At 66.5% G+C, this 12,495-nt stretch overlaps 1 protein-coding gene across 2 annotated transcripts in view; it reads right to left on the bottom strand.

Moving 5' to 3' along the window:
• The window catches only part of LOC101951416 (inactive phospholipase C-like protein 2), a 40,417-nt gene that overhangs the window by 21,561 nt on the left and 6,361 nt on the right, over positions 1-12,495 (bottom strand). Inside the window, exon 1 of one of the 2 annotated variants that reach the window (XM_065577839.1) lies at positions 12,172-12,201. The exons of the other annotated variant lie outside the window; for it this stretch is intronic. Coding sequence (XP_065433911.1) covers positions 12,172-12,186 — 15 coding nt within the window. The 5' untranslated portion in view covers positions 12,187-12,201. Of the gene's footprint in view, positions 1-12,171; positions 12,202-12,495 lie in introns of those variants that run through there. 2 annotated transcript variants of the gene reach the window in all.

Raw genomic sequence — 12,495 nt, 5'->3', positions numbered from 1 at the left:
CACCGACCGCCCAGGGCCAGAGCCCAGCACCGGGCAGGCTCCTTCGAAGCAGAGCACAGACGTTCGGGCTCAAGCCAGGGAGCTGGGGGGAAGGCCCAGCTCCGGCCCAGCCCCGGCCCCAGCCCTGCTGGGTGACCCTGGGCACATCCCTTCTTCTCCCTGTACCTCAGGGGCCATGCAAACCCTGTGCTCCCAGCAGTGAACCGGCTGGGGGGCAAACTCAGGCCCCTCGACGCCCCTCAGGAAGCCTGCCCAGCCGCACAGGGAAAGCGCAGCCCTCATGGGGGCTGGTTCTTTCCTGCGTTACTGCCATGGTTGATTTTGCTCCAGAGGGAAAAAAACTGTTCGGAGCAGCGGGTCCACCTCCCTGCAAGGTGGCCAGACAGGCCCCAACCCCCCCGGCAGTGACCCCCCCCAGACAGGGGCTCAACAGTGGCCGCCTCAAAGCCTCTGTCCCTCCTTCCGCCCCAGCAAGGTGCAGGGGCCTGATAAGGCCGGAGCCAGCGTGGCCCTTTCGAGCTAAATATAGGGCACATCCTCCCATGGCCTGCGGCCGCCACACAGGGACCCCCGCCCCTTCCTCCCGCCACCAGCCAGTTGCTGAGCTCTTCCTGCTGGGGGCTGGGGGCAGGAGGCGCCTTCCCGAGGGCCCTTCCCGGTTCCCCATGGGCGGCGTGTGCTCCCCATGACACCACACACGGACCCTGTGCCCCGGCATCTGCTTCTCCTCTGAGCTGCAGCCCCTGCTATCCCAGCGCGGGGCTCCCCCAAGTCCCGCCGGTGCCCCTCACTCCCGACCCGCAGCCCCTGCTATCCCAGCCCAGCCCCCCCCCCAGTCCCGCCGGTGCCCCTCACTCCCGACCCGCAGCCCCTGCTAGCCCAGCCCGGGTACCCCCCGCAGCCCTGCCAGTGCCCCTCACTCCCGACCCGCAGCCCCTGCTACCCCAGCCCTGGGCTCTCCCCAGTCCCCCCCAGCTCTGCTGGTGCCCCTCACTCCCGACCCGCAGCCCAGAATGAGTGCCCAAACGGGCACCACGATCCAGATTCCAGCAAGCGGGAACTGGAGGTGAAGGAACCGAGTCGATCAGCCGCCCATGCTGAGCAGCTGGGGAGGAGGGGGGGATCCCGGCTCCAGCTCCCCTCCCCCACACGGCTCTGTCTCAAGGTGATTCACCAGCTCAGGCCTTGGAGAGACAAAATAGCCCCGTGGCCCTGAAACCTCCCGGACCAGCTGGGGAGCCCCCGGCATCCGCGGGCAGCCAGCCTCATGCCAACCCCTGCCCTGCCCCCCACCCAGCTCCCCCACCCTCATGCCAACCCCTGCCCTGCCCCCCACCCAGCTCCCCCACCCTCATGCCAACCCCTGCCCTGCCCCCCACCCAGCTCCCCCAGCCTCATGCCAACCTCTGCCCTGCCCCCCACCCAGCTCCCCCAGCCTCATGCCAACCCCTGCCCTGCCCCCCACCCAGCTCCCCCAGCCTCATGCCAACCCCTGCCCTGCCCCCACCCAGCTCCCCCAGCCTCATGCCAACCTCTGCCCTGCCCCCCACCCAGCTCCCCCAGCCTCATGCCAACCCCTGCCCTGCCCCCCCAGCCTCATGCCAACCCCTGCCCTGCCCCCCACCAGCTCCCCCAGCCTCATGCCAACCCCTGCCCTGCCCCCCACCCAGCTCCCCCAGCCTCATGCCAACCCCTGCCCTGCCCCCCACCCAGCCTCATGCCAACCCCTGCCCTGCCCCCCCCCAGCTCCCCCAACCTCATGCCAACCCCTGCCCTGCCCCCCCCCAGCTCCCCCAGCCTCATGCCAACCCCCGCCCCCACTGAGCAGGGAGCTCCCCCAGCCTGCCCCATGCCCAGCCCCCCCAGCGGGTGCTCCCCGGGGGCAGAGAGCAGCTGGAGGAGGCCTGGGGCTGGGATGAGCAGCTCCTGCCTGGGGTTTCTTCAAAGGGAAGTCTCGGAGGGCTGCTCCTAGGAGATAAGGGGTCGGGGGAGTAGCCGGGTCTCAGCAAACCAGACCCCTCAGCCCAACAGGCGGGGCGGGGGCGGGGGGGGGGAGCCCAAGGACACAGCAGCCTCGGCGGGATCTCACGGACAGGCACCATCCACAGGGGCTGGTCCCTGCCCGGCCTTTGCCAATGAGCAGCAACGGGACAATGCAACGAAACAAAGGAGCTGACAGGAATCATCGGTGACCCTCACTCCCGACCCGCAGCCCCCGCTAGCCCAGCCCTGGGCCTCACTCATCCTCCCGCCCCATCCGAGCTCTGTCGAGCAGAAATGCGCTGAGCCAGTGTCTCCCCCACGTGGCTCCACTGCTGGGCCCCCCAAGCAGGACTTGCTGCCCGTTTAATCCAGAGGATTTTCCAATCAAGAGCAGCTGGCGCGGCCTGGTCCCCGTATCCTGCTGAGCCCCCCTGAGCCTCCCCCGCCCCTGCCAGGTACCCAGGCGTCGCTGTCGCCATCGGGCAAGGGGCCCCCGTGCGCGCACACACACACACACCCTCACCCACCCCCCACACCCTCACCCACACCCCCTCACTCACAGCCACACACCCTCATGCACCCCCCCACCCCTTCACTCACCTCCCACGCGCACACACACACACCCTCACGCACCCCCACATCCTCACCCACACGCACCCCCCCACCCTCACCCACACCCCCTCACTCACACCCACACCCTCATGCACCCCCACACCCCTTCACTCACCTCCCACGCACACACACACCCCCTCACCCACCCCCACATCCTTACCCACACGCAGCCCCCCACCCCCCTCACTCACCCCCACACACACCCCTCGTGGCCTGATCCCCGTATCCTGCTCAGCCCCCCTGAGCTTCCCCTGCCCCTGCCAGGTACCCAGGCGTCGCTGTCGCCATCGGGCAAGGGGCCCCCGTGCGCACCCCCACACCCCCTCACTCACACCCATACACCCTCATGCACCCCCACACGCACCCACTCACACACACCCCTCGCGACTGAGAGGCCCGGAGCCAGCGGCACGTGGCTCGTTCAGCCAGGAGTCACCCCCACACTGAGCAGCCGCCCCCAGCCCCCAGGGGAGCCCCCGGCTCTACCAGCCCCACACACGTGGCCCCGTGGGGAGAGGTTTCCTGCTCAGCCGAACTAGCTTGTTTAGGCTCCGTTTTCCTTCCTTCCTTCCTCTCTCTCAAGGCCGGGAGCCGGGATCCTGCTGGCTGCTCCCCCGGCGGCCTGGCCACTCGGGGCTTCCTCCCTGCTCAGCCCAGCCCATCGCAGCTGCCCCACCAGACCTGGGGCTAGAGCAGGCCCCAGGCCCCAGCTCTGACATGGGCCCCTGCTGGGCTGCCCCATGAGTCCAGACCCCTGCCCCCCCACCGTGAACCTGCCCCCGTCTCTCCCCAGGGATGGACGTGCGCGCAGCCCCCTTAGCCCATCAGCGCTAACGACCCTGGCGCTACAATTCAGTCCTGCCCAGCGACGGCACTGCCCCCCAGCAGCGTGCCAGACCCCCAGGTGCTCCGCGCCCGACACACACCCGCAAAGGGAAAAGAAAACGCCACAGACACCCCCTGCCTGCCCAGCTGGCTACCCGGAGAGGCCCCTGCCCCCCCGCACGGGGCCCATTCACCACGGTATCCCCCAAAGCCAGCCCTGGGGGGGGGCCTGTGGCCCAGGCCCTGCCGAAGCTGCATCTCAGCCTGGCTTGGCAGCAGAGCCCAGCACCGGGACCTGGACGCCTGGAGGGACAGACCTGGCCCCCCGCCCCAGGCAGGGCTGTGTCGGAGCAAGAGCGACCCCTTACCGGGCTGCCCTGTGACCCCAGGCCACGGCCCACAGGGAACACAGTCGGCTGCCCTCAGAGGGCCCTGCTTGTCCCCCACCCCAGAGGGCTGCTCTCCGGAGCCAGGCCTGGGGCAACCCAGAGCGGCAGTGAAACCTCAGGCCGTCTGCCCTGTCCCTGCGGCTGCCCCTTCCCCGGCCCGGGTCAGTCCATCGGCCCCTCCCTTCCCGAACCAGCCTGGCCACACAGGCAGTCTCTATACTGTGTATTGGCCCTGGCGCTCAGGGCTGCTCTCGCAGGGATAGAAACTCCCTGGGAAGGACGAAATCTCCAGGTTGGGGGGCTGAGTTCTGGGGGGAGGGGGACGGGTCGGGGCTTCCAGACGCATCCACCAGCCCGAGGTGCCTGCAGAGCCCCGGGACTCCACTCCCGGGGGAGGGGTTAAGCACCAGCTGGGAGGGCACCAGCACCCAACCCGCCTTTGGTCGTCCCGGGAGCCGGCAGAAACTGGGGCTGTTCCAATGACGAAGCCACTGTACAGTTTGGGGGGCTGGCAGGCTCAGCGCCACCAGCCCAGGGCTGGGCTAGCAGGGGGCTGCAGGTCGGGAGTGAGGGGCACCGACAGTGTTGGGGGGAGTCCAGGGCTGGGCTAGCAGGGGGCTGCGGGTCGGGAGTGAGGGGCACCGACAGTGTTGGGGGGAGTCCAGGGTTGGGCTAGAAGGGGGCTGCGGGTCGGGAGTGAGGGGCACCGGCAGTGTTGGGGGGAGCCCAGGGCTGGGCTAGCAGGGGGCTGCGGGTCGGGAGTGAGGGGCACCGGCAGTGTTGGGGGGAGCCCACGGCTGGGCTAGCAGGGGGCTGCAGGTCGGGAGTGAGGGGCACCGACAGTGTTGGCGGGAGCCCAGGGCTGGGCTAGCAGGGGGCTGCGAGTCGGGAGGGTCTCAAGCAGAGCAGTGTTGTGGGGAGCCCAGGGCTGGGCTAGCAGGGGGCTGCAGGTCGGGAGTGAGGGGCACCGGCAGTGTTGGGGGGAGCCCAGGGCTGGGCTAGCAGGGGCTGCGAGTCGGGAGTGAGGGGCACCGGCAGTGTTGGGGGGAGCCCAGGGCTGGGCTAGCAGGGGGCTGCAGGTCGGGAGTGAGGGGCACCGGCAGATATTTTCTCTTAAAGGTACGAACACCCCAGGACACAACCCCCCCACTCCCAACGTCCCCAGCTCTGGCAGGAGACAGGCCCCTCCCAGTGCTGACGCTCGCAGCCCGGAGAGCAGGACAGCACGACACAGACGTGGCCCAAGCGCCGGCGGCACAGATGCCATGCTGATTTAATTAGGTGCATCGTCCCTTTATTGATGGCAGAGCCCTGGGGCCAGGCTGGCGGCACAGCCCGCAGGGGGCCCGTGAGGGGGCTGCCCAGACCCCAGGGATACTCCAAACCAGAGCCCAGCAGCAAACAGACCAGGATAAGGCGGGACATGAAAACAGCCGGGGGAGCCCGGGGCCACCCTCGCTGGGGGCTGGCACCTCCTCTGCTCTCGGTCACCAGCTGATGGTGACGCAGACGGGTCCTGGGCCCGCTGCCCGGGCACCCCCCCACGTGCCGTTAGCAGCTTCACAATCCGCTTGCGTCCCCTGGCTTCCGTTCCCCCCTCGCTGCCAGATTGCTCTGGAGAGGCAGCCCGGCGCCAGCAGCTTCCGCTCCACCAGGCGTCCGCCAGCGAGACTGGGCCGGTCGTGCCAGAAGCCAGAGCTGGGTCCCGTGGGGCTGCAGGTGGGCAGGGAGCCGGTCGGTGCCGCTGGCCCTGGTGGGAAACAAGCTGAACCCACCCAGGGGCCCCCAACCAGCCACAGGAGGGGTCACGGCCAAGCTGCACCGGACTCAGGCAGTGTCTGGTGCTCAAGGCACCCGCTCCCGGCTCCCACCAGGCCAGAACTAACCGGCCGCCGGGCCCTCGCGCCCGCCCCAAGACAAACACCCACTGTTGGTTCAGCCAAAGCTGCTTTACTTATGGGGCTGGGCCCCAGGGTCCCACAGCGCCTCCTGCCCGGCAGAGACCCTGCCACCTGCCGAGGCGCCAGCCTGGGACGCTGCAGGGCCTGGGGGGCAGAGGCGGCGGTATTTAAAGGCACCAGGGAGCGGGCAGAGCACCCAGCGCTGGGCAATAGGCCGCGTGGGGTGGTGGCAGACTGGCCGGCACAGGGCTCCCAGCGGGACATCGGTTCAGGGCTGTGACGAACTGGGACTGTTCTTGCTGGGGTGTGTGAATGCTGACAGGGGAGTGTGACTAGGATGGTCTGCATCGGGGGATGGGAGCCGGCCCAAGGGAACATACCTGAGCTTGTAACATGAGAACCCAGGAGGGGGTTGGAGGTCAGGTGACTCCGGGGCCCGGGAAACCGAACAAAGGCTGTGGGAGGGGTCGCTGAAGGCAGAGTGCTGGAAGCGAGCTGGAGAGATGGCTGGGAGGCAGAGATGGCTCTGACCCCCCAAGGGGGGTGGGCTGGCATGCCCTGGGACCCCAAGCTGGACCTAACTGAGGGGGGCCCTGTTGTCTGTGCCTGCAAGACCTGTCTTGGACTGTGTTCCTGTCATCCAAATAAACCTTCTGCTTTACTGGCTGGCTGAGAGTCATGGTGAATCGCAGGAAGCCGGGGGTGCAGGGCCCTGAGTTCCCCAATACTCCGTGACAACTGGTGGCAGCGGCGGGATCTACTGCACCCCGTGGACGGCGCTTCCTGCAGTAAGTGACTGGGGAGCAGTAAAACGAAGGGGGATTGACGGGGACCAGGCACGCTGAAGAGTGGGAGAGAGACGGTTATTACCCCTGGGAGTGTGTGACCAGCGAGAAGGACTTTTGCAGTAACAGGGTCCCCCGGGGGGATCGCAGCGAGTGGTCCCAGGGGCGGAGGAGTCTGCAGCTCGACCCTGGCAGAGAGGTGGTGACCTCGAGAAGGGCTGGCACACTAGGGGTCCCCCTGGGAACTGTGGGGAGCTGTGAGCACACAGGCCGGTGAGTGGCCAGCAGGAAGATGTATGCCCAGCGGCTTAAGAGCGACCTGGTGGAGCTGTGCAAGCAGAGGCGGCTGCGCATTGGGAGGCTCACCAAAGAACAGCTCATTGCCCAGCTGGAGGCGGAAGATCGCGCGAATGAACCGATCCCTGTGTCTCAGGGAAGCAGCCTGGCAAATGCAGCGCAGGCACCAGTGTCTGTCCCAGCTGGGAGTGGTCAGCCCGCTGCTGAGGGCTTCCCGAGACCCCTCCTTCCTATGCCTAGGGGAAGGGTGGGGAGGAGCCCAGCAAATACTGAAGGCGCCGTGACCCCCCCGGCCAGCAGGGGGTCCCCCCGGCGAAGCTCGCCGGCCAGCAGAGGATCCTCCCGGCGACGTTCAGCATCCGGGGAGCGGAATTGGCTGGAATGGGAGAAAGAGCTAAAACTGAGGGAGCTGGAGGATCGTGAACAACAGAGACAGCATGAAGAGAGACAGCGTCAGCATGAACGGGAGGAGAAAGAGAGACAGCATCAGCGTGAACGGGAGGAGAATGAGAGACAGAGACAGGAGAATGAGAGACAGAGACAGGAGAATGAGAGACAGCATCAGCGTGAACTGGAACTGGCGAGATTGAAGGGCAGCGAACCCCCGGCTGCGGTGAGTGAGGGGGGACCCAGGACTGCACGGAGCTTTGATAAGTGCATCATGGCCCCATACAAGGAGGGGGAGGACATGGATGACTTCCTGGAGGCCTTTGAGACGGCCTGCGAGCTGCACCGGGTGGATCCCGCGGACAGACTCCGGGTCCTTACCCCCTTACTGGACCCCAAATCCGTGGCATTGTACCGCCAACTGGGAGAGGCAGAGAAAGGGGACTACGAACTATTCAAAAGGGCCCTGCTACGTGAGTTTGGGCTGACTCCTGAGATGTACCGGGAAAGGTTCCGGAGTCAAGATAAAGCCCCTGAGATCTCCTATTTGCAACTAGCCGTCCGCATGGAAAGATACGCCAGCAAGTGGGCTGGCGGGGCCCAGACGAAGGAGGACCTGATTAAACTGCTGGTACTGGAGCAACTGTATGAGCGGTGCCCATCCGACCTGAGGCTGTGGTTGGTGGACAGAAAGCCAGAGAACCCGCGACACGCCGGGCAGCTGGCCGATGAGTTTGTAAAGAGCCGGGCAGGGGGTGGCAGGGAGGAGCCCCAAAGGAACAGGCCCGCCGCGATGCAGAGAGAGAGTCACCCTGGGACCTACCAAAGGGGGAATATGGGGAATCCCCTCCCACGGGGAATGCCCAGCGTCAGGGACAACCGACCGGCTCGAGGGGACCCACAGGACATGAGCTGCTATTACTGCGGCCGAAGAGGCCACGTTCGGGCCCAGTGCCCCAAGCTCAAGGACAGACTGAGCAGACCGAACCCGCATAGGGTTAACTTGGTAGAGGCCCAGACGGACGAGGGGCAGGCTTCTCACGCAAGAGGGGCTGGCAGCTTATCAACTGCTCAAGAGAGAGAAGGGCCCCAGGCCAGCTCCTCTAGGGGGCTGGATGCCCCAGACTCAGGGTTTTTGGTTTATACGGTGGGCGCGGGGCTGTCCCTCCGGAGAGAGTACCTTGTTCCCCTGGAGGTGGATGGGAGGAAGGTCAATGGATACTGGGATACGGGCGCAGAGGTGACGCTGGCCCGGCCCGAGGTGGTGGCCCCAGATCAGGTGGTGCCCAACTCCTACCTGACCCTGACGGGGGTGGGCGGAACACCAGTCAAAGTGCCCGTGGCAAGGGTACACCTGAAGTGGGGGGCCAAGGAGGGCCCCAAGGATGTGGGGGTACACCCGTATTTGCCCACTGAGGTATTGATGGGGGGGGACCTGGAGAACTGGCCAAGCAACCCCCAAAAGGCACTGGTTGTGACCCGCAGTCAGAGCCGGCGAGGGGCCCTGCGCCCTGGCCTTGGGGGGGGTGCCTTGCCTGAGGCGCAGGACCCTAACCTGGTGGGGAGGGAACGCCCAGGGACGCGGCTCAGGGAGGCTGCAGCTTCGGACCCAGCGGGCGAGAAAGAGCAGGTGGCCATCCCTGTCCCAGCTGCTGAGTTCCAGGCCGAGTTACAGAGAGACCCCTCCTTGCGGAAGATAAGGGACCTGGCCGACCTCAATGCGGTACAGACCATGGAACGAGGTGGCCGGAAAAGGTTCCTGTGGGAGAAGGGGTTCCTGTACCGAGAATGGGCTCCCCCAGGGAAAATGGAGTCAGGGGGGATCAGGAGGCAGCTGGTGGTACCCCAGAAGTATCGCCGCCAGCTGCTGTGCCGGGCCCATGACATTCCCCTCTCAGGGCACCAGGGAACCTGGCGTACCCAGCAGAGGCTGCTACGGAGCTTTTACTGGCCTGGGGTCTTTGTTACTGTCCGACAGTACTGCGGATCCTGTGACCCCTGTCAGAGGGGGAGGAAGGCCTGGGACAAGGGGAAAACAGCCTTAGGACCCTTGCCCAGCATAGAGGAGCCTTTCCGGAGGGTGGCCAAGGTAAAAAGGGCGGCTCTGAACCAAGAGAGCCCAAAGCACAGACCTCCAGACTGGAGCGCTGGGAGAAGACCACAGCCCAGTTGGAACCCCAGAGGTATGGGGGTGGAAAAAGGGCACAGGCCGCATAAACCTTCCCACATGCGAACTGCGAGTGCCATCAAGCACCCCCGACCTAAGGGGGGGCGTGGAACGGAAGGGGCCTGGTGTAATTCTCACCAAGGAACTGGAGGGATGCGGGGGCATCCATGGGAACGGGGGTAGGTTCGAACTTCCCCGGGTCACTGGCTAAAGTGACCCTGCTCAGTTCGGTCTCGAAGGGGGGAGAGATGTGACGAACTGGGACTGTTCTTGCTGGGGTGTGTGAATGCTGACAGGGGAGTGTGACTAGGATGGTCTGCATCGGGGGATGGGAGCCGGCCCAAGGGAACATACCTGAGCTTGTAACATGAGAACCCAGGAGGGGGTTGGAGGTCAGGTGACTCCGGGGCCCGGGAAACCGAACAAAGGCTGTGGGAGGGGTCGCTGAAGGCAGAGTGCTGGAAGCGAGCTGGAGAGATGGCTGGGAGGCAGAGATGGCTCTGACCCCCCAAGGGGGGTGGGCTGGCATGCCCTGGGACCCCAAGCTGGACCTAACTGAGGGGGGCCCTGTTGTCTGTGCCTGCAAGACCTGTCTTGGACTGTGTTCCTGTCATCCAAATAAACCTTCTGCTTTACTGGCTGGCTGAGAGTCATGGTGAATCGCAGGAAGCCGGGGGTGCAGGGCCCTGAGTTCCCCAATACTCCGTGACAAGGGCTTCCCGGCACGTCCTGCCCAGGGATTTCCTGGGCCCAGGGGATGTGTGCGGGGGATGGGAGCTGGCACCGATCACACTGCGCCCGACACCCACCTGGCTCGCTGGCACCTTGCACCCAGCACTGGGCAGAAACCCAGGCCAGGAGCAGGTTCCAAAGGCCACCGACAGGCAGAGACGTCCCGGGGACCGGCCGGCTCCCCCCACTCCAGCAGCCCTTCGCGGGGCGGGGGAACGAGTCACGGGGGCAGGGGGTGAGCTCAGAGGGACGAGTCAGGTCGGGGAGGTACCAAACATGGCATCACTCCAGTTACTATGCCCGGGTGCCATCCACCAGCCCCCTGGCCAGAGCCAGGCACAGCCACGGGACATGGAGACAACCCCCTGGGAGACGTCCCTGCTCCCATGGGGCAAGTGGCGAGCCCAGCGGGCTCCCTCCACAGCTCAGGGAAGGGCCAGGCAGTGCTTGGGGGGTTCCCCACTCTCATCCTGGCTCCAGTTTGGGGGTTCTGGCTGGCAATCGGAGGTGCTTCCCCTTCTCCCTGAGCAGGCCCCATGCTCCAACCCCCTCCCAGCCGTCCTACACCCACCGCTCCTGCGCAGAACCCCCAGGGGAGCCCCCTGCATGGGTGGGGGGAGAACGGGTCCCGTGGAGCAGAGACCAGCCCGGCCGTCGCTGCACCCCAAGCAGCCTGGAAGGGGCGCTCAGCACAGGGGCGAAGCTCCGCGCCCTGACCCTGCGGCTCCCGTCCAAGGCAGGGATCTCTCTGCCCCTCCCGCACCCCCCCGCCCAGGGGTGGGGGCTGTGTTCCCAGCAGGGTCGGCTGCACACATGGGGTCATGGCCCAGGCCCCCACCCGGTCCCAGAGGCACCGCCCTGCTCGCCCCACACCCTGCACAGCCCTGCCCTGGCCCAGAACCGAAAACAGGAAATCTACCCGGAAAGGAACTGCCGGGCGGGGAGCTGCTTTGATCAAACGGCTTCCATGCCAGATGTGACCTCGCAGGCCTGTCCTCGCCTGCCAGGGAGAAACAGGCCTAGAGTTCACTCGACTGGACTGAGACCCGGATGCGGGGGGGTCATGTCAGGCCGACACCCCCCAATGCCTGGGCGCCCCCCAGTACAGTCAGCAGGAACCCCCCGACCCAGCTGGGGCACAACCTGGAGGTGGGGTGATGGTTTCACTTTGGGGGCTGGTCGATGGCCCGCCTGTCCCTCGCGCTCTGGGGAACGCGGTCGCCGGGTGCTGATGGGCAGTGGTGGCTGGACGCACAGGGCGAGGCTGCCACTACATAACGCACTCTGGCCTCTCTGCGCCGCACTTGGGGGGTGACCCCAGCTGGCGGAGACGCCCCAGGCTGGCTTTGCTCGACCTAGCTCAGGCGGCACCTGCCAGAGCGGCCCTGCTCCTGGGCCCCGGGATAGCCAGACTCGGCCTCCCCGCGCCAGGCACCCCCGCCTTGGCACACGCAGCGGCACGCTCCGCCCCGGCCCCGCCAAGCGCTTTGCAGATGGTACAGAGACTCGCTTCCCGGTACAGGATGGAGCTAACCGCACACTGCCTGACTCCGGCCCAGCGAGGCAGCTCCTGCCGGCGGTTACGTGAGCCTTGCTCGAGGGCAGGAAGAGGCAGCCTCACGTCTCAATGCACAGCCCAGCCCAGGGAAGCTCTCGGAGGCGGCTCAGGGAACCGCGGCTCCTGCCGAGATGAGAAGGGGCCGGGCCTGGACACTGCAGCTGTCCATGCTGCAGAGGAAAGACACGCCCTGGCAGCCAGGGGCAGTACGGGGTACATGGCCCCGTGCACCACTGAGGCACAGGTGCCCAGCGTGGCTCTTACCGCATGCCCCCGCGGCCGGGGGCAGCGAATGCATCACAACAGCACAGGGCGAGTGGCACGCCCGGTCACGCCTGCCAGGCCAGGCACAAGACAGATGCTTTCGCAGGAGAAGCCGACACCCGCTCAGCCAATCACACGGGCCAAAACAACCCGGGACGTCCCCTCCGGGTCGCCCTCGGGCACTAGGGGCGGTGCCAAATCCCTTCCAAAACACCAGCTCCCTGTGCTCCCCGGCACCATGCTGGGCTCTCTCCGGGCTCCGATGCCGTACCTGCCACAGCTCCATGGCCAGTGACCTGCCGCGCGTAGGGCCCCGGCCGGGTTCGCTGCTTTGGCCTCCGAGGCCCCGTGAGCCGATCGGGCACCGAGCTCTGGGTAACTTGCTTAGGAATCTTGTGGGACGTTCCCTTAAGCAGCCGGTGGCTCCCCCGCCCGTTCATACCCCGTTGGGTTTGGCTGCTGGGTGGGGACCGTGAGACACAGAGGAACTGAAAGCAGTCGAGTTTCGGCCCTGGGAGGCTGGGGGCAGGTCTGCATCTCAGGCCGTGCTGCTGGGAAGACACATGCGTATGTGACGAACTGGGACTGTTCTTAC

Source organism: Chrysemys picta, chromosome 24 (assembly GCF_011386835.1).
Source record: "Chrysemys picta bellii isolate R12L10 chromosome 24, ASM1138683v2, whole genome shotgun sequence".
Taxonomy (NCBI): Eukaryota; Metazoa; Chordata; order Testudines; family Emydidae; genus Chrysemys; species Chrysemys picta.
This window is presented reverse-complemented; position numbering and strand designations above follow the sequence as displayed.